Consider the following 22,836-nt stretch of genomic DNA (forward strand, 5'->3'; position numbering starts at 1 on the left):
ACCATCTTAAAATGAAGTGAATTGTGATGGAAATGATATTCCATTGACTGTTCATCTACTATAGAAAACTTCAGGATGTTAATGATGCCAAGACATGTGATGCCTGCTTTAAAAAAAATGCTACAGACAGGAGTGAAGCCAACTCAAGAAAGATCCTACATGTACTGTAAACAACAGAGATCAGAGATTTATTCTGCTGTCAGGAAATATCCTAATAAAAAGTAACAAAGTAAATTTGGGTTACAGGTCATTACTGTGGGAAGTCAAGCACACCGAGAAGATGGTCATATCACACCCACAGTCAAGAGCAGAGAGAAATAAATAAATATATATATTTATTTGTTTACTTGTGTTCTGCTCAATTTCAAGACTCTCTACCAAGGGAATGGTGATGCCTACAGTAGGCAGACAGCTTGAGATGTATAGCCCAGTCTCCTTGGATCACAGTTGTATCAGCTTCTGTGTGAAAACCCCAAGAAAACACTTTCCTGGACACTTGCTTTCAAAGACAGAGAACCCATTTCTTTGAGTGAATTAGGATTCCCACAAGATGATCCCTCTAATGGGTGAAGCATTTCCTGCAGGATGTCCTTTCTACTGTGCCAGTGTAGCATGTTCTGTGTTCCAGTTGATCTCAGATACTCACAAGAGAGCCTTGACTTGAGACTGTGCCTCCTGGTAGATGAGCGTCTGCTCTTGAAGTTCCAACTAAGTCAAGGCAAGGCTCGCCACTCCTCACAAATGACACTTTTCTTCCATTACTCCCTTCTTTCTCATTCCCTGACTTCCTTTCCTACAAATGCCTATGAAAATTTCCCATGATTTATCCTAAGGATACATGGGTCTATCACATTTTTTTTCTTGTTTTACGTTATGGGTTTTGTTTTTGTTTCTTTGTTTGTTTTGTTTTTTGCTTTTTTCATTCTTCTTGTTTTCAATCTGGTTTTTTTTTATTGTTTCTTTAGAGTTATTTGTTTTCAGTACTAGAGTTTTAATTATTTATTCTATGCAATTATTTAACTACTGGCTTCACCCTTAAGATTTCATATGCCCTTTATATAACTGACCGTAGAACTCATAAGATTATGTGAACAAGGAAAAGAAAAAATGCCCTTATCAAATAAAAGTATGCACCCATGAAAGCCATCTTCCAGATGGCACCAGGTCACAGGGACCCCTTGGTCCTCCAAGCGTTTCTTGTAGAGCAAGGTGTCATCGCGGAGAACATCGTGCTCACAGCTCACCATGAACGCTTCAGGAAGCTGAGCAATGATCTTGTCATCTGCCAGGAGAGGTGAAGTTTCTGAACTGAAAAGAAGTCTGGTTTCCAAATAGGCAGACTCATTAAAACGTCCGGGAAATTCTGGTTGTGGGCCTGGGCTCTTGAATCTTTGGGGGATATTGTCAGAGCTGACCCATTTCTTATACTTCTCCCAGTTGTCGGGGGGTATAAAAGTACCTTTTCCCATGGCGTCAATCCAGGACACGTTGATGGCCAGATACTTACATACACAAGTCATCAAAAATTTCCGAGATAGAAATGGGGCATTTTGATTCTGCCGATAAGATGGTAACTGAAAATTGATCCCCTGGATGATTGGGTTAATCAGAACCTGAGCCCGAAATTTGGGAAGGTCTTGTCTGTCCAATAACACCTGGGCGATAATGGCTGCAGCCCCACCTCCAATGCTTTCTCCACTAACTACCACCCGGGCTGGGTCTACCCCATAGGTTTTCAGGTCTTTCAAGAAATGGATGGTGGCATTCAGGCAATCCTGGAAAGCAGCAGGGTGATGGTGATCAGGAAGCTTGCGGTATCTAAGGAGGAAAAAGAAAACATAGTATGCTAGCACCCACCAACCTCAGTGGAGGTTATTCAAATAGTGGTCTGTATGCTGAGAGGAGACAGAACCTGACTAAACCCTAAGAGTGACCCAAAAAAATAAAGATTATGTCCTGGTTACCTTTAACTGTCAATCTACTGGAGCCTGAAGTTATCTGAGAAGAAAGCTTCCAGTGAGGAACTTCCTACATCAAACATGCATCTGTGTGTGGGGTGGTTACCTTGATTATTAATTGGTGCAGGAGGATCAATACCGCTGTGGAGAGCACCATTTCCTGAGCAGGTGGCCCTAGGCTGTTAAGCATGAGCTTACAAGCCACCAAGTAAGAAGCATCCTCCATGCTTCCTGTCATATTTGGCTGTAAAGTGAGTTCCTTGGTTATAGATGACACTTTGTGTACTAGCAAGCAGGCCTACCTTTGAGTTCCTGCCTTGACATTCCTTAATGATGTAATGTGGCTCAGAGTTGTAAGCTAAAATGGACCTTTCCTCTCCTTATTTCGGTCATGGTGTTTTTATCACAGAAAAACAAAACAACAGCAACAAAAAACAACGTTTTCTATGTGACTTTGAAGAACCTACCCAGAGCCAGAGTGGCAGACTTTCTCCACTCAAATCCATAGGGATTAACACACCCCATACAGGATTATTCAAGTTGAAAGCTAATTACACTGCAAGTGGGAAAACAGAACAAGCAAGGACAGGGACAGAGCAAGATGTAGCAGGGGAGACAAGTGAAGGTGAGAGGAAACGGGAGGGTACCAGGAGAGAAGAGAGGAGCGATGCTCTTGCATTTCAGCCTCACTCCAGCATTTCCTCCAAGGCACTACTCACTGCAGTCTGGCAGCCCAAAGGCTCGTCTTTGGCTAAACAGAATCAGCCACTGCCTCACAATAGTCAGGCCTACAGACCAGGTCTTTGCAATTCCCCACAAAATATCATGATGTGTAGTCAGGAAGCTTGTGGCATGCACCCAAGGAGCAAAGAGAAATGCAGCACAATGATGAGCAGATGCCGGTGGAGGTGTGTGTGTGTGTGTGTGTGTGTGTGTGTGTGTGTATGTATGTATGTATATGTGTATGTGTGTGTATGTATGTGTGTGTATGTGTGTGTGTGAGTGCACACATGCATGTGTTTCTGTGCTCTGAATGCAAGGGATCTTCAGTGTCTGCAAGGCCTTCTAAGATTTGGAGGTTCAGTTACCATAGAAACCAGGTAGGAGGAGGTCCCTGAAGAATAGAGTCTGCCTGAAAATTAGGCTGCTTTCCTCTTGCCGTCCGAGAGAGAGATACATAAATGTTTAATGTGACAGCTAATTATGCTTATAAACTTGACCATACCTAAACTCAACTCCTTGTACTCATTGCTTAATTTTTTGTTGAGGTAGGCAGACCTACCTTAACTTTGGGCCACAGAAAAGGACTCAGAAAAGGAACTTCTGCATTTTGCCTACTTTCTCTCACTTTTGCTGGCAAGCTCATCTATTCTGTTGCTGAGATATTCCTTAGCTGGTATTGGAGTCTACTTCTCTGAAATTCCAACATAGACTGAAGACTAGCCGCTCTCTAGGAATGTTTTGGGGCTTCAGCACTAGATTGGAGCCGTTGAGACACCAAGTCTTAGTCATTTCATTGGGAGACAGCTGGATCATAACCTGTAAGCCATTCGAACACATGCCATTTTTAACGTGAATTCATTCTATCAGTTCTGTTGCTCTAGAGAACCTGGACTTAGTAATTTTCTCCAGTCACTGTATCTGCACTGTCTACCCATCCTGGAGGATGCTAAAATAGAGGCAGCCTAACCGGGCGGTGTTGGCTTTCTCTCTACTTTCTTTTTAAAGCTTACTGTGCTCCATTTACTCATGTTCTCTTAGAACAAGAAACATGATTGTAGTGAGCAGCCCCCTCTGCCCCCATCCACTCAAAAATCCCATTTTGTTTACAGAGACTTAGAGTTGGGTTTTAAGTCACTCTCCACCTTGCTTCCTGTGCATCTGGCATTTGGGTAGGTAAGTCTTCTGACAGTGCACCGAGACCCTGCATAACATCATCAGAACATAACCTTGATCTTGGCCTGAGCCATCTTTCACTGCTCTATCTTGCTCCCCAGGCCAACGCCAGCCTGCTGAGAGGAAGGTTACTCTGTGCGCTGGTTTGAATGAATACCGTTCCCCATAGGCTCAGGTGTTTGAACATCTGGTTTCCAGTTGGTGGCACTGTCTAACAAGGTTGTAGAACCTTTCGGAGGTGGAGCCTTGTAGGAGGAGGAAGTATGGTGCAAGTGGGCTTTAGGTATCTCTAACCTTGCCGGCTTCCTGTCCACTCTCAGCTTTGTGCTTGTGGTCAAGGAGGTGAGCTCCCATCTACTCCAACTGCCCCGCCTACCGCTAGCTGCTATGCTTCCTAGCCACAATGGACTCTTGTCCTCCTGGAAATACAGACTGAAATTAAATCTCTCTTCCTTAAGTTATATCTGGTTGTGATGTGTTATTACAGCAAGAGATTCATCACTTTTTTCTAACTTCAATTTACTGTGTGTCTTGGTATTCACAGACTATACCCTACTGATTTTTACTCATTTTGAACTATAATAGAGAAGTTTGGATCAAGTTGCTGAGAAGTTTTATTTAATTTTTCACTGCCTCGATTCCATCACATCATGATGTACCTTTTTGTTTCGTGTACTGAATGGCCATGGACTGGTCCAGAGTAGAGTAGGGCCACGTCATCTTGCGTTCACTCTACCTCGACTCACCCAGGTGCCTGGTGAAGCTGACATCCATTACCAGCTACTTACCCCACTGACAACAGCACTGAATCTGTCTCCCGGGCCAAAAAGCTGCATATGTTGTGGAAACAATCTGTAAGACAAGAACAGGTTTAATGCAGCCCATGAGGAGGATCTAGAACTTTCTGCCACAGCCTTAGGACAGAAGCTTCTGCTATAAGTGAGAAGGTGACATCCTTCCTGTGTTCTGATTCTTGCCACTTCTTATACTTCAGGCACCTCTGGATGGATCTGCCGGGAAAAGGCAGGCATCACTCTCAATCTTAGTGTCAAGGATTGAGAGGACTTTTTGGCTCATCTGTGGGGAAACTGAGGACTCAGAAGCCTGGAGAATCTGAAATGGATAGAGTCAAGACTGTGGAGTTTGGAGTGACATGCTGAGACTATTAATAATTGTATAATTTCATTATACACAATAATAAAATACACAAAGGCTGAATGGGACATTTCATTTTAGGAGGGGGGCATATCTGAAGTTCCAGAAGGTGGAGTCTCTAAGATTACTGGGCTGCACATACAGGTAGGTACAGTGTGAGGGACAGAACCTGAGAAATACATCTTCTAGGTAGCTGTGTCCAACCCTGGCTGCTGCCATACAGAGGCACTGGGTAGTCTGTGCACATGTTCTGCTCAGGATGCCCAAATCCACTGGACCAGCAACCCTGAAGTAGGAACTCAGGAACCAGGATTTTGTAAATGTTGCAAGTAGCAGGCAATTGATGAGTGGAAACAAGGACATGTTTTGGCAAGGATATGATATGGCAAGAAGTGAAAACACGTTCTGAGGCCAAAGCACTGAAGGGTCTCAGCTGAAGCAGGAAGATAGCTCCTTTATTAAAGGCTCTGAACAATCATGCTTTAGCCTTGCTGTATATTAGCATCTTTCAGGCTTTCTTAAGCACAGACATCTGGGATGTCAGAGACAGGGACTGAATTGGCTTGTAGGAGAGGACTAGGTATGGGTGTGACAACTAATTGAAAGCCAATATGGAGTCCCTCTTAGTCACAACCTTGGCCCTTCCACCTTTCCTCCACTCTGTCCCACTCACATCCTTCCTCCTCTTAATAGCCTCATGTTGCTCCAGTTTCAGAGTTTTGTACCTGCCACTCACTCTTCCTGGAGTGAATAGAACAGGTGGTTCATCTCTGTGGACACTGAAGTGAAAGGGCACCAGGACATGAGCAACTCATATAAGTAACATCTTCATGGATGTTTTTACACCATTGAAGAGCTTATCAGTCTAGGTGGGGGGCGGCAGCTCCCAAGAACTTCTGGAATTGAAAATTGCTCCTGGACAGTGGTGGGACCCATACCTGGCTTCTAATCATAGTTAATTTGTGGACACCATAGAATCACCTTCAGTTGTAGAATAGCCATGGATATTTCTGCCACCTTCCATCTGTCCTTGTCTGCATCTAAGTTTACTGCTAATTCAACCACTTGTTCCCTTGAAGATTTATTCTTTCACTCAACCATGAATAGATAATTATATCCATGTGTTTACACAGTCAGTCAAAAGTGTAAACAGTAAGGAAACACAGATTCCATGGGCCTTCTCTCCCTCTTAGTGTTCCCATTCTTACTTGGGGAAGAAAGACAGAAAACAAGGAAATATGGGCCTTGGGGAACCAAAGCAAGCTCAGACGGTGTCAAATACCATAAAGATATAAAAAAAAAGACATCATGGCTGGAGTTGGAGTGGAGACCACTCTAGAAAGGCCATTTGTGAAAAGGTCCAAGATCAAGGGGGCATTCAAATATTCCAAGTCAATTACGGGGGACACGGGGAAGGAGCATGCACAGAACACCAAGAGTGATGAGCTCAGCATGTCTGCTGTGCATGACAGTCTGTGCTGCAGCATAGCAAGGGAAGGAGGGGACAAAAACATGACTGCACGGGAGAGAATATCAAAAGGCCAAAGAAGAGACTAGACTTCAGAAATGTTCTCTAAGGAATGTTTTAAGACCATGGTGGTTCAGAAAAAGAATAGCTCAAAACCTGAGAAGTGGAGAAGACGGCTACCATCACGATTCCCAACTGAAGGGGCTAGGTGGGTATAGATTGGCTGCCCTGTGGTAGTCCAGCAGAGCTGAGGAATATGTGTAAGTTTTGGATCTCAGGTGAGCCAGTGGCTTTATGAATGAATGGAAGGCAGGAATCACACCAAGTACTTGACTGCTTGTGACACTGTGTCCCCTCCTAGACTAAGACTTATTATAGAAACATTTCCATGAAAACTGCCACCTTAGTGACTGATAAGACCCTCAGACTCAATCTGGCTCCCATTCTTTGGCTCCCTCCCAAGAATTCCCCCATGGGAATGTAGACATATCTAGTCTTGAGAGCTCTCTCTCCTTTCCAATGCCTCAGAGACATTTCTTACCCAGGCTACCGAACACACCACCTCCTCCATGGTAGAAGACGATGCCTCTCCGGAGGCCAGAGCAGGGTGCCTTGGGCTGGAACAGTCTCACAGGGATTGTTCCAAAATGCAAGTTCTTCACCAGCACACCAGGATTATTCTTTGATGACAGTAGGTCTTGTACAAAGCGTACAAAGTGGGGCATGGTAGAGATTTTCATCTTCTCCAGTAAATTCCCCTGGGGAGAGATAGAAGGAAAGACCAGTTGGCTGCCTTCTCTGTCCATCCATTCCTCTTTACTGCTATTGCCCAATCTACTGTGTGGCTCAACTCAGGACCTTACCAAAGCTCCTTGTGGGTGTAATTGTTTCCTGTAAGCAAGTCATTGCCCCATTGTGAGGCTCTAGAAAATGAGGGACTCGAACTAGGAGAGAAAAGCTATTACACCTTGCCATTAGGATTTCCCAGTAGCCTTTGCAAAACATCAGTGGTCCCACAGTTTTGGTTTATGCTACCTCTTAGCTCATTTCTTCCATCTGACACCTCCTTTCCTAGGTATATAGGTGCCTTTTTCATATTGCTTTACCCATTCTGAGTACATCCTGAGGCTGGGTGGTGGTGGTGCTCATCTTTAACCCCAAAACTTGGGAGATGGAGGCAGGCAGGTTTCTGTGAGTTTAATGTCAGCCTGGTCTACATAGTGTTTTCCAGGACAGCCAGAGCTACATAATAAGAGCCTGTCTTGAAGAAATAAGAACAAAAACAAGTACAACGACACAAACAAAAATTTCAGGAAAGCCACTATTTCCAGCCCCGTGGTCATGTTATGACTCTCGTGATATATGTCACACACAGTTCACTGTAAAGTTGAGTGCTGTCCAAAGCCTACCACAGATGAACTTTCTCTGTACAACCTTTGCAGCTATGAGGTCCAAATTATGTACCCTAAACTAGGTGACTCAGTAACAACTTTTCCCATAATTCCCTCACCCACAAAGCAGGATGAATTTCCATGTACGTCAGGACTTTCTGGGAACCATAAAGTGAAAAGGTTATGAATATTACTAAACAGTGAAGTTTGCCAATGGTGACTCTTTCCCATGATACCCTGGGTATCAGCCATGTGCTTGTCAGAAAGTCTGTGGTGCTCTTTCAGTGTGAGGGACACTAAGCCTGAAGGCAAGGGCACTTTAGGTGCTTAGCAACTTCTCTGGTGACTAACTATCCTAGACACTGCCAAAACAACCTTTGGGGAAAGGGGTATAAATCACTTTTGTTGATAATCATTGGTCTGCACCTTGATATTTCTGACCCTCCCATATATCCTGCAGCCCAATGACGATTCTGCCTTCTAATCTGGCATAGAAAAACTATCCAGCCTAATCATGATGGGGCATGGTCTGTGATCAGGCTGCCTATCTACACCACACAAGGCAATAACTCCAGAGAAGTGACTAAATCTCCCAGAAGTGAACAATAAGGTTGAACCAGATTTAGAAAAACCCAAAGAGGTAAAAACACGCAAAACTCTCCACCAAGAGATCTGTGGTACTCTTGTGCCTTCATATTGGGTTACCTATAAAAATCTGATGTTTCAAGGGAATGGGTCATGCCCCACCCTAAATATGACACTTTGGATAGGGAGTATTGAGAGATATCATATTAAAAGACTTTGATTTCCCATTATTTGCTGAAAAGTAAAAGTAAATAAATTTCCTTTGAGAAATATATCTCAAAATGAAAAAAGAACAGAAAAAATAAATCTAAACCCCTAAAACTGACTAAAAAAGCCCAACCCTTATTGCCCATAATTCCCCCCTAAACTTACTTTCCTATGGTGTGTTACTTATAAAAGTCTTAACACATTTATTGACATATGATTCTTTGTCAAAATAGATGATAAATCCTCAAGTCTAATCACTTTTTTGTAGTTTGTACACAGTAGATAGCCAAATAAGGTGATTAATACAAAATACCATCAATCTCCAGTTAATCTCTCTTTTAATTTCCAAAGCCCCAAAATAGACACCAAGAAGTAAAGTACAATACCTTTTGCTTTTTCCAAAATATTGAAATAATGACATAGATGTTATGGGAGTAATCAAGCATTTTCTGATTGGACCTAAAGCCTTCTCCATGAAATGGACCCCTACAGGGCACTGTTAATAAGGCTGAGAACATATGATTAGTAAGTCATAGGCTCCGGGGGGGGGCCTAAGACTGTTTTTGCTAGATGGACATAATGTTAAAATGACTCCTGATGACTGTTGCTATACCCACAGATCAGTGTATTCAGCCCTCACCAGAGGGCTTCCCCTTCAAGTAGATGACAATCGGCCAGAGATCCTCAACTGGTCAATGTGCAGAGTTAAGAGACATTATTGCGTGTTCACCCCTAAATGGGACACCTGTATCATCTCCCTTTCCCAAGGCCCAGAGGTCTTCACCAAAGAGAGGACAGAGAGATTATAAGAGCTAAAGGAAGTGAAAAATTTCATGAAAACAATGGTCTGCGAACATACCAAGACACATACAATAGCACATATGAACTTCCAACAATGTGATACCATGTCCAATTCTTCCTCAGGCTCAAAGCAGACTAAAATCTCAGCATAAAAAGGATAAAGGTGGGCAAAAAAAAAATCCCAGTACTATATGAGGGTCTATGGATATGTGATCATGTCTGTGTGATGGAAAGCCAGTTTCTTAAATGATATGTGTCCTCATGGGTGGACAACACTCCAGAGCAGTCCAACTCCCAGGAACACAGAAACTTGACTTAATAAAACAAAAATAAAGACAAGAGAAATAAACGTTTGATGAGTAAGGAGGTAAAAGGAGAGAGAGAGGCTAAAAAATAGCAGGAGTGAGAAGAGAGGTGAATGTTATCTAAATACATTATGTAAAGTTTCTCAAAGAAATTAAAAATATATTTAAAAAATTGAGTGGAAACAACCCTGACAAAGAAGATTTTAAGGATCCTATGCTGTATTTTGAGACCACTGGTTCCAAACACTCAAAATATATCAATAACCACAGAGCCCAGGACATCACAGCATGTCAGACCCTCTCACACATAACCAAAATCTCTATTTGTACTAACAGAACAATAGGTCATATTTTACCCGACTGGTTATGGACTGATCATTTTATGATAACCTACAACATAGGACCACCACACATGATTTCTCCCCCAGTGAGTCCTTCTCCCCAGAAACCTTCTCCATGAATTCCTTCCCTATTAACTTGTTCCATGCTAGTGCATGAACTATGAGACCACTTGGAGCTCATTTAAGGGACATAATACAGGGAAGGCGCCATATTTAAGAAGTCCTTATTGCAGTGTCTGTCACCATCGCTGACTGCTGTATATTATCAGGAGCTCTTAAATTAAATGAATCATTGTCTAATTCTCTCCCAGGGCTGGGATCCCATGTACCTCTGACAGGACTCAGACATTAAACACAAAACTTACCAGTGTTATGCATAGATGGAAAAAGTAGTGTACAACGTGAAACCTCACTCGGTGGTGCATGGCAGGAGGGACACGGACAATGAAGATCTCTTCTATGAGAAGCCATGCATTGACCCCCAGGACCAGGAGGGATGCAATGGTGAAGAGCACTATCACCAAGAACATGGTGGCCCTGTCCCTTCAGAATGAGCTGAGGAAGACCTGCCGCCACCTGGAAAGAGCTTGCAGAATTCTCTCCTTCTCAGGTCCGGGTTCTTTATAACCGACAGAGTGACTCAGGGCCTGCCCCTTCCACTACAGGTGGATACGGCACTTTGGAAACATCTTTCTGTGACGCTCGAGGGATTACATCAGATCTCCACCTGAAGAAGTTCCTGCCCAGTAGCAGAGGATTTCTGCCGCCTTGTCCTCAGGGAAGGTTGGGCTTTATCATACCACCTGAAGGCCCATCAGAAGGTTAGAAGAGTGACACCGTGAGGAACCAGTTGCTGGAATATTATGTCAAAGTGTGGGCTGCATCCATGGGAGACTTGAGAAACTTGCAGAAGTCATGTCAAGTGCTCTCTGGCTCTTCTCTCAAGAGCAAATGAGAGATGGCCTTGTGTACCAAATAACAATTGAGGGAAAACACAGAGGAGTATATGGGAAAGTTACCCATATCTCATCCTTTCTTCATGCTTGCCTGATGAGCTTGATATCAGAAATTAGCTTCACAATTACTCTTTGTCTTAGCTGCCTCTTAATTTTCTGCATCTCACACACTGATATCTATAGTATATCTGATGTCACTGGGGATTAGCTAATTTAGAGACAGGGGAAAAAACCTTATCTTGGAGCACATTTTCCCTGCATAAACCAAGACATGTAGGATAAACACCATCTCTTTTTATTGGATTCTCAGTGCCAATATAAACAAGTATGGTGATTCTCCCAAATATCAGAGACTAGAGAGTGTTCTCCAGTCTCTAAAAATAACACGTATGAGATGGAATCATAAGCAAGATGCAATAGGTAGTCTATGGCCTTTGCTATGAATAATAACACATGCAACTGAGACTCTCTGTCTCTGTGTCTCTGTCTATGTCTCTGTCTCTGTCTCTCTCTCTCTCTCTCTCTCTCTCTCTCTCTCTCTCTCTCTCTCTCTCTCTGTGTGTGTGTGTGTGTGTGTGTGTGTGTGAATTTAGTGGTCTCTCTGATCAACAAATTATAGGGAGATAACTTGTTAAAGACTATGAATGTAAGCTGGGCATGGTGGCACACGCCTTTAATCCCAGCACTCAGGAGGCAGAGGCAGCTGGATCGCTGTGAGTTTGAGCCCAGCCTGGTCTACAAAGCCAAGGTAACACAGAGAAACCTTATCTCAAAAAATGAAAAAAAAATTATGAATGTACATTGTTAAGGTTAGAAAAGGCATTCCCAGGAACCACAAGGTAGTTGGATGAAAATTTTAATGCTGAGAATGAGTTACCTCCCTAAAATTTGTCAATGTGCAAGACAAGTAAATCTATACTACTACTACTAATATTAATACTAATAATACTAATACTAATAATAATAATAATAATACTACAGCAACAATAACTATTGCCAGCAATGTTGATTGCATATCAGACCTAGGAATTAAGATTCTATTGCCAAAGACACTTACTTTGGTTACAGGTCCTAGAACTAGCTGGTGTTAAACTAGATTTTCTTTACCTGCTAGCTGCCTTTGTAGTACCAGACGACATTTTGTAGACAACTGGGGGAGAACTGCCAATGGATAGTCCTACTCCAATACATATTTTACATGCTACATTACCAATGTACCAGGCAGGATGTGCCTGCTGGTCCAACAGTAGTGCAACAACTGTGGGTACAACACTGATTTATGACTAGATTTTTTTTACATGCACATACACACACGTGTGCACTACTATCTGTGGAGGTTGTAAACCCCTGTGGAGAAGTAATTAACATTGCATCATGAATTGAGTGTGGTGTGGTTCTTAAAATGCTTCATAAAAATGTATGTATAAATCCACAGTAGAGTATTTCTGCTGTCATTTTCAGTCATGGAGGGAAACTTGATTGTTTCACATAACTGATTGCTACTATAAAGACATAGAGATGGTTCCTGTGGATAATTAACCGTTGCCATGGAATTGTAGACCAATGCTCAGCCACACAATTAAATAAGATGTAATCAGATATTCATGATATTTCCTCCAAGGCTTAAGAAACATCACAGAAAGGAGAGATAGAGGAAGGAGTGGAGTGTTGTCTGGTCATTTACCCTGAATTGGAACGTTCCCTTCAAGGAGAAAGGAGAGAAGCTTGTACAACATCCTGGACTCAGAAAGTCAACATATTCACAAGGTTCTTCTCCAAAGCCATGTAAGCAGGAGCAAGGGGTAGAAGAGGAGGTGTGGCAGCTTACCACGATGTCCGGGACATAGCTTTTATGAATTATACTTAGGCAGGCGTGAGATGTCCAATGAGGCAGCTGCTTTTGGTTCAACCACACTTCTGTTAGTGACACTAATAAAGTAGTTTGTTAAAGTAAACTTGAGTGAAATGGCTTCTTTGGCCTACCATTGTGCTTTCCTAGGGTGAATAGATATTTGTTCATTTTCTCCAGGAAAAGTCACACAACATGGTTGCTCTTATTGTATGCCAAGGAAGGGAAAAAACACATTTAGGGACATGGGAAAGAAAGAATATGAAGATGGAAGTTAGCTTAGTTTATGTACTCAGCAAGTTGACGTGATAAAATACTGGCCAAATGAAGGTGTGAAGGAAAAGTCTTGCTGGCCTTACACATCCCCGCCAAAGTGTATCACTCATAGAAGCAAGGGCAGGAACCTGGAGACAGGAACAGAAGCAGAGGCCATGGGGGAATCCTATTTACTGACTTTATTATTCAACCTAGGATCACTTGCCCAGAGATGGCACCCTCTAGAGTGGGCTGAGCCCTCCCACATCAACCATCAATCAAAAAAAATGCTTCATAGACACACTCACAAGGCCACCGTAATGGAGGCAACTCCCCAATTAAGAATCACTTTTCTTGGTGAAAACTAGGTTGTGTCAACACTGAAGTGGGAGAAGTAACAGTGCTACAAGACAAAGTAACCATGTTTATGCAGACCCAGAAGAGGCCAAGAACATAACTCAACTCTAGAGCCTTCAGAGACAGCCTGGTGTCACTGGAACCTGCATTTCAGATGCTGGCCTAGACCGGTCAAAGAAAGTAATTCTGTCACTCCATCAATCCACTGTATTATGGTTTGTCATGCCTTTCTAGTGTTGGGATCTTTTCTTTGTATATCAGTTTAATGCATTCTGATAAGCAATGATTTTTTTTAACCCATGGCAAAGGAAGCTCTGGTGCTGCCAACAACCACATGCATGACCTAGAAAACTGATCCTCCCCCAGCTGAGCCTTAAGTAAACAGCTGCAGCTGTGCTGGCTTATACTTGCTCTCACTGGGTGAGATGCTGAGTCAGAAGCACCTGGCTAGCTCGTGTCTGGGCTCATGACAAGTAGAATCTACAAGATACTCAAACCTGAAAACCACCATATTACAAATATAATGATGTGACCAGTACACTTAAAGTTGCACTCAAAAGCAGCCGGCATTTACTAATGTTGACATGCTAGAATTTCTCATTTCATGCGAACAAGAGAATCTCAAGGCTCATGGACACAGGAAACTGAATTCACCTTTGTTACAAGATCATTGATCCCAGAGACTGTGAACTGTAAAAAACAAACAAACAAACAAACAAAAACAACAACAACAAAAAGTGTCTTTGATCTCATTGTGATCGCTGAGATTGTGAACTGTAAAATTCTGTCTTTGAACTCACTGATCCCTGAGATTGAACTGTAAATCGTTGCTTCTTGTGGTTGAGGTCTAACACACTTTTAACCCAAGAACCTCCTGTTTATTGTAAACAAGTGGTTAAGGTGTGGTTCAGCCAGCCTTCCACACACCTCTAATCCAAGAGCTATCTGTACACAGGATTTATTAAAGTTAACCCTATGCCAATAAGGGAAGCAAGAAACCAGCTAACATGGATTAAAGAGTAGGAGGGACCTTGAGGAGATGGATATTTAAAACACCCTTTTAGCTCATGAGCTTTACTGTTAGGATTTTAGCTTTTATCTCCTTAGCTCTGATTTCTCTAGCTCATGAGCTTCTAAGCTCCTTGGCTTTTGGACTTTTTGGGCTATGGGCTAGCTCCTGGGCTTTCAGATGAACCAGTAAACCCTTTGGGCCTTTTCCACTGGGACATGAGCTGTGTAGGAAGGTTGGCTGGGTGCTTTCTCTTCCTCTCTGAGCCAGCAGGTTTTCTACTGCAACATCTGGCTCTTGAGTCTTTATTGGTAAATTAGAACAATCTGAGATTTTCACTTAAAACAACATACTTTCAGATATACAACCTGCAATCACATCCTCCCCCACCTTTGAGCCCCCCCACCTGTATAACTATACTCAGCAAGACATCACAAAACATATAGTTCATGATTAAGGGCAGACGTGATGCCTAAACACAAAATGAAACTCTGCTTTGGGTATAACTCTTTATAAAATAAGGCAGGTGAGACCATGGAGAAGGTGACAGAGACTCCTTGAATTTGCTCCTCCAGACAATATCTTGGAGCTATAGGGGCCATATGATGCACTTCACCATTCAAGTCAAGATGGTTACATGGTTCCATTCAATATACAAATAAGAAGGATGTACCAATGATCTGATTAGCCCATGGGCTTCCGTCAATGCTAGAATGTTCATTATCGAGCAGGGATAGGTGGCTTCTGAGCCTATTACATGATTATTATTTTTGTATACTAATATACAGAAGAAAAAATGTTTCAAATCCATAAACATTCAGAAGCAACCCAATGGAGTTATGACCCCTCGCCCAATTCCATAAACTATTACATACCAAGCTAGGTCTCTTGACTAAAAGTAGTGACCAGGTTATATTACTTTATCTTCTACTAAGTGTATAATTTATTTTTAACTTTTATATACTTATATTTTTAAAAAACAAGAGCTTACTTTGATACTTGGGCTGGCCTTCTATTCAAACTCTTCCTGGCTTAGCCTTATGATCAGCTGGATTATAGTTGTGTCATCCCACCCAGCTACAATAATGTATTTTAGCTCTTTTCCTGATCTCCCTGTAGGGTTTTTAGAGCAATTATCTACACTGACCCTGGGCAGAAGAAAATCTTTAGGACTAATATTGATAGCTTGTCCTGGGAAGTCAGCATTGGCACTTCCTGACATCAGGTGATAGAAGACAACTTGCCTCAGTCCCATCCCTTGGCCTACAGATGTTCTTGTCTGCTATGGCTCCACTGCTGGGATATATAGCACAGGAGGTATAAAGTGAACTGGGCAGAGCCACAATGAATCTCTGATTCACTGACTCAGGGTCACGTTGGTGGGAGGGTGTATATGAAGGGTCTGCATCTTCCTCCCCTCACAGGACAGTAATGCAAAAGCAGTCCCATATCTCAGGAGCTACTACAGAAACAAAGGCTGCCATGGATGAACTAAAGGAGTGCCCATCACACAGATTTCATTCACCTGACTAGGATATGCAGAAGTATGTTAGAGAAAGAATGTGGATGATGCTGACATTACTCAGGCAGTTACTCTTTTTCTTTTTAAAAATATGTATGTATTTATTTATTTATTATGTATACAGTGTTCTGCTTCCATGTCCATCTGCACACCAGAAGAGGGCACCAGATCTCATTATAGATGGTTGTGATCCACCATGTGGGAACTGAACTCAGGATCTTTGGAAGAGCAAACAGTGCTTTTATCCCCATAGCCATCTCTCCAGCTCCTCAGGCAGATTATCTTTATGAAGTTGCTCCCCAGATTCATATCCTTCTACGTCAGCAAGTAAACACACTTTTCTGTGTTAAGCAGTCACATGCTTGCCTGATGCCTTTTTCTCCATACCAACTAGTAAGGACAGAAGGCCCCTTTTTCTACACGACAGGACCAGCTGTACGCTGTCTCAGTCTTGCCGTGGGCTTTCCACTACAGTACCAGTATAATCCCCGGACATCTTGTATGTTTTGACATTCCACAGAGAGCCATAGGAATTCATAATTTTGGTGGCATTTGTTTATAGTGTTTGACATTCATGAGTACATGCAATACAGAAGAACATCACAGAGAGATCTATGGAGAATAGAGAACAGAAAACCATACCGCCTTGTGAACTGTGAACAGTTTACCCTTGTTCATTCAAATGCTGATTTCCCCATCCTACAATCTGGGTCAAACCAGACATTGAATTGCAATGTTTATTCTAAGTATCTCCAGTTTCAAGTTTCTGTAAACATGTCACCATTTGTTCTCTGTGTTGTCAATAAAAACAAACTAGCTAATGCTGAGTCATAACAGAGAATAGGGCGGGACATCCTGATCCAGCCAGGGGAAAAGAAAGAGAAGGAAGGAGAGGAAGGCGCCACAAGGAGAGAACAGGAATCGTCAAGAGAAATGAACAGGGCCTAGAAGATGATTTAAAAGCAAGTATACTGTGGGAAATGCGAACGGGAAGAAACTATAAGAAAATGGAAGTTTAGAATGGAGTAATTATTGTGCAGCATTGTGCTGTGGGCTAAATAAATAGATCCTGGTCTCTGTGTGGTTGACGTGCCCTTGACGTGGTTCTCCTTTGTCACCTTGAACACCAAGTTTCTTGATGGAGGAGACAATGAAAGTATTGGTAGACCAAGAGAGCAACAGAAACCTACCCAACCCCCCTCAGAGGGAATGGGATGTCATTCTCTTAAGGTTTCTTCAGGCTGAATTGGGGCATATAATACCTTGGAAGGGGTCCCCAAAAATCGGGGAAAATGGTTAAGCAAGCCAAGGATTGCATTTGTGGTCCAGTTTCTAAATGTTGAGAGATTCCAGGCTTAATAGGAGTCCTGTGTGGGACAGATTGAAACGCTGGACCAATTGGGATCACAATCTTTCTACAATGCTGTCTGGGAAGCTGTCCAGGAAGCTGTCCAGTTCTGATGGGTAACAACAGCAGAGGTGTCTGAGGCTGGAGCAAGGAGGACGCAGGATGCTGAGAGGAATGAATCCTGTCAGGTCTGATCCAGCCTCAGTGTCCAGTTCTTTTGTTCTGAAAACATAACTCCTCAGGAGCGTTATACAGCCCTAACATTATAATTGTATGAGGTGTGCGGGATGCACAGAGCAGTTAAGACTGATTCTCTGCTCATCGTATGAGCAGAAGCAAGACATCTGCAAATCTTACCACATGACATACTAAGAATGGCCTCCAGTAAGAAGTCACAGAGAATCTGTGGCCAACGTGAAGCCTCTCTATGCACTTACATTGATAGCTCTGCCAGTCTCAGAGATATTCCCATGTAGTGGGATTAACAATGTAAGTTATCTTCTTGTTCTGCAGTTTGAATTCTTTTTTTTTTTTTAACTAGGCAAAGAATTTTATTAACCTTTTCCAAACTTTATTCCCAGGCTTCTTCAGCTTAGTCTGCTTCAAAGAATGAATTGTGTATAAGCAAAAACTGAGAAGAGCTGCAATGTCCAGGGGGCTTGGGATTAAAAATATTAGAGATCTAGATTTTATCAGATCCATAAACCAAAGAATTTAAAAAAGCAGTCATGATATAAAATAGCAGCTCTCATAACTTCTGCAAGTGTCATCTTCAGAAGCTGCCTCAGTTCACTTTGCCTCGTTCCTAGAAGCCTCATCAAAATTCTCCACCAGATCTGGAACCTCATCATCATCATCCTCTGCAGTAGCAAGTGGTGCTTTCCCATCCACAGATTGTTTGGGCAGAGCTTCAGCCAGTCTCCTTAAACTAGTCAGACTGTCTGCACCAAGCTGGTTGAGGATGCTGGGGAGCTTTTCTGTCAGCTGCTTTGTCTCAGCGTGGCCCCTAATAGGGAAGGTGTTTGCTGCCAGAGATGTCTGAACTTCAGGGTTGTTAAAATGGATCACTGTCCCTTGGTTTGTAAACATGTTCACCTCTTCAATACTAGAGATACTGTTTTCCCCTAACTTCTTTAAGGACAACTACAGTTTTTTTTTATCATCTGCTGTGGCTGTTTGTTCTCTGAACCACCTCCTTTCTGCGAGCAGTTCCTTTCCCACCAAAGCGCACTTGTGCCTGCAGCTTGGTGAGTTTTTCCTGGTTCATGATCGTTTCTTTCATCTTGTCAGAATGGAAATGGGGCCACACAAGGGACTAGGGTTCGAGGTCAGGGGGTCTCGGGAGGACCCCTGAGATAAGGCACACACACGTGAGGAGGAAAGATCCAGTTTGAATTCTTTACATCCCAGTTGTCACCCTCTCCTTCAACATCTCCCAATCCCACCTTTCCCTCAGCATCTCCCGATCCTATTCACCCCTCATTCCCTTTCCCTCCATCCCCTAGTCTTTAGAAAGGGCAGCCCTCCTCCACTAACATTTTCTCTCAGCTTATCTAATGTCCCCTGTACTACATATAACCTCTTCCTGCGTGGTTTTCATCAGGAGGTGGTTATAAGTAATTATTGGTCTTATACAGAGAGAAAACTAGGATGAACTCAGGGGTGTCCCTCTTTTCCTTTATCTTTCATCTGAACGTGGTGATACTGGGGATTAAGCCAAGCAAATTCTTTGCAGTCGTCCTACAACTAGACAATGTCTCTAGTGTGAACATTTTTATTATTATTAATTAAAAGTATTTTTGACAAGAACCCACTATGTAGCCATTGTGAGCCTGAAACTGAAAAGATTAACCTGCCTCTGACTCTCAAGTGCTACGCTTAAAGGCATGTATCACCATCCCTGCCTTCTAGGTTTTCCACTTTTAAAGGGAGAGGAGTTCTCAGTGACTCCCCGGATTAATCTTGAACTCAACGTGTAGCTTAAACAGACATCCACTGGCTGATCCTCATTCCTCAGCCTCCTCAGGGCTAGGATTGTAGGACTGAGCCACTGCTCCTAGCTTGAAAATAGTTCACTGGGTCTCCAGACATGGTCTCACTCTGTAACTCAAGCTAGCCTGGAAATCCCTGTATCTGGGGCTGGCCTTTGTCCTTGTAGCCACCTTATTGTCTAAGCCTCTCTCCTACAATCTGGGACTACAAGCAAGGACAACCAAACATTGCTTTATTTTAGTTTGTTTTGACGGAGTCGTCTTGCCCAACCCAGGCTTCACGAGCCTCTTACATACCCCTCAGTTATAGGATGACAGGTGTGTGTCTGCATAGCCTATAAGGATGACTTGTTTTCTATTGAAGGTGAAATCAAAATCCTTTTGCCTCTGTCTTCCGTGTACTGAGATTATGCATGTGTTCTCACTTCAACAGGCTCCTAAGGACATTTTTATTTTAAATTGGAGTGGGGACTGTCTCTGACTTGGACTCTGTTGCCAACCTCTGGATTCCATTTCCCTATCATGGCTGCCTTGTCTTGCCACAGCGAAAGAGGAGGCAGTTAGTCCTGATGCCACTTGATGTACCAGGGTGGGTTGGTACCGGGGGGGGGGGATATGGGGGAAATAGATGAGAGGTTAGTACTGAGAGAAGAGGAAGGTGTGGGGTTTGATTAGAATGTAAAATAAATAAATAAAATAATGAAAAAAATACTTAACCTTAAGACTGCCAAATACAATCAAGTTTGGCATTGTGGAAAGCTTGGCAGAAATAGCTTCATTAGTATAAATAGTTTTGCTGTGTTAGAATTAAATCTTTCCTTTTTATTTAGAAAAATGGGGGAAATATGCTAGGATTTTGATTACATGGTGAACCCTGAGATTGTGTTGTTTACTGTAAAAACCTGTTTATAGTTGTAGCTTGTCTAATCCCCAGCACACACCTTTAACTTAAGACAGGATTTAATAAATTCAACAATAGGTCAAAAGGCAGTTGGCATGGAGTGAACATGGGAAAAAAATCATGGAGAGTAAGAGAAAATCAGGAGGAAGGTAGAGAGACACACAGAAAGTAGAAGGAACATTTCTGTGTAAGGGTTTTTGCAACACTGTGGAGACAGAGAACTTGCCTTTTCTTTCTGGGATGCTGGCTGAAAAAAATGTCAGCCATGTGCTTGCTCTGCTTTTCTGAGCTAGCCGACTTTCAGTCCAGCACATGGCTCCTGATTCTTCACTGGCAAAATTGAACAACTGAGAGATTTTGCTAAAACAGACAAACAAACAAACAAAAGCAAAAGCAAAACAAAAAACCTACTAATTCTCAAAAAAAAAAAAGTCCTTCATGCATCAAAAGAATTTCAAAATGTGGCTAATGCACAATGATGAAAACATGAGGCATTTGTTTAAGAATAGATTGTTTTTCTTCCCATCTTTTTTCTTTTTTCATTAATAATATTTTTTAAATTTTTTACATGTACATTTACATTATTATACATATAAAAAAACAAACTACATAGAGCAAGAAAAGCCATGAAACAATCAGGAATCATATTAATGTTACAGTCATGGTATTTTAGATATTTGTATTTGGCAACCTTGAAGAAAACATTTTCCTATCTTGATGAGTCAAAAATTCTGAATGTAAATCAACATCTGTCATATCTCATCTCTATCAGCTTAAAACATCTGTGTGGACATAAAAACATCTTAACCCCTAAACAACTAAGCTTGATTGTAAGACCAAACTACTTGGTCTTCAACCTCATCAAAGACTTGAGAAGGAATATAATTAATTACCTGAGTAAATAGGAATGGCAGATTAGCAGCTTCCAATTTGAAAACAAAAATGACAGTGACAGTGTGCTGCCTGGACAGTCACCCATAACTCTCTATAACCTTGGAGCATCATCTTCAGCCTTCTGACCCAATATATCTGACGTGCATATTTGTGAGCAGGAGCTATTGAGGATGTGTTTACCCTGTATTGGAAGAGTTTGACCATCTGCTCTTCCTGCATCCAAGCTTGCCTTTTTTAAGGCATACTTCTGTCAGTGGTCAAAATGAGGACATTTTGCCCAGTGGCTGGTTTGCCACATTTGAAACCATCTCCAGAAGGAGGTTCTTTGATGTTCATCATCTTCTTTAGGTAGGCTGAGTGTTACCAGGAGTTAACCTGTCTTATTGTCAAAGAATCCCCAAAACAATAAAGACATCTTTAAATGCCATATTCTGTAGGACTCTGAGGTCTTTGAAGACCTTATCTAACTATTTTGCCGTACCTGTCTATAGAATCATACCTATCTGTTACACCTAGGTTGTGTATTCTTGTGATATAAATAGACTACTAATTGACATGACCATGATTTGACAATTAACTTGTCTAACTTACTTATGCTAAACAGCTTGTAATAGCTCTTTCAAGGTATTTGAGGTAAGCCTTGTATTCTATTTGAGTGATATGAATACACTACCTCATATTAAAGTAGAGATATGTATTTTTTATGTATTATATATAATGTGTGAAAAATAATCTTAAATTTATGTTGTATGCCAATGTATCAAATTAAATTTATTTTTCATCAATATACAAATTTCTATACCAATGAATTAAAAATAACCTTGTGAGCACAATTAAGGCCTTAAGTTAAGGAGTCAACTCAATAATCTACTTTTTGCCCTATCATCCCTATATATTTATATATTCCCATTTCTTTCTTTTCTGGCCCTATCTCCAAGCCTAAGAAAGAAAGATAAAGGAAAAGAGAGATATCCCTTAGTCCAACCTCGTTTTCTCTCTGTATAAGACCAACAGTAACTTATAACTAACTCCCAAATGAAGTTAAACATCTGGAGGGATCCAAGATGGTGAAGTCTAACACATACCTTGTTTGAGCAGCAGGACAGCAGTGACCATTCAGCAACTGAATAACTGATCTAAGAACCATAAAATACCAGCACGAGTAACCCACAGGTGGGAGGATTCCAAATTGTGTGGAACATGGCTGGGTCCAACCTGCAGACACCCAGAAAAAACAAAAAAAAAAGACCCAGATCCCCATGAGTCTGAAGGATAGCACCACACATCTGGCTGGCGAGGACAGCCACAGAGCTCATGCACATGCCTGGCTGGAGAGCAGAGTCTGAATTCCCAGGGTGCAGAAAGAGCCTTGGCTCAAAAAAACACCAGAGTCTGTGTGTCCTAGTCCTGAGCAGACAGCACAATCTGGAACACAAGTAGATTTGATCTCAGGTCACCCAGAAAACCCACAGAAAGCTCTGGGTGTTCAAGAAGCCAATAAGAGCTCCAACAAGAGACATCACAATGGGAAGAGGTCAGCATACGAACACAAGCAACAATCCCCAGGACCATTCGTCATCACCAGAAATCTGCAGACCCACCACATCAACAAGCCCTGGAGATACTCTCACAGCCGAGGCACAAGAG

At 42.1% G+C, this 22,836-nt stretch overlaps 1 protein-coding gene and 1 pseudogene across 1 annotated transcript; both read right to left on the reverse strand.

Annotated features, from left to right (window-relative positions):
- Positions 1–944: 944 nt before the first annotated feature.
- Positions 945–10,637, reverse strand: LOC127211565 (arylacetamide deacetylase-like 4 family member 1). The gene is made up of 4 exons (XM_051171503.1): positions 10,473–10,637; positions 7,019–7,235; positions 4,643–4,706; positions 945–1,818 (listed from the first exon to the last, which is right to left on the reverse strand). The coding sequence occupies exons 1-4, from the start codon at positions 10,635–10,637 to the stop codon at positions 1,044–1,046; spliced, it is 1,221 nt and encodes a 406-aa protein (XP_051027460.1). The 3' UTR covers positions 945–1,043.
- A 7,555-nt stretch (positions 10,638–18,192) lies between these two features.
- Positions 18,193–18,685, reverse strand: LOC127211271 (transcription factor BTF3-like; annotated as a pseudogene).
- Between the last annotated feature and the right edge of the window lie 4,151 nt (positions 18,686–22,836).

The sequence above is a fragment of the Acomys russatus genome, chromosome 29 (genome assembly GCF_903995435.1).
Source record: "Acomys russatus chromosome 29, mAcoRus1.1, whole genome shotgun sequence".
NCBI classification, from domain to species: Eukaryota; Metazoa; Chordata; class Mammalia; order Rodentia; family Muridae; genus Acomys; species Acomys russatus.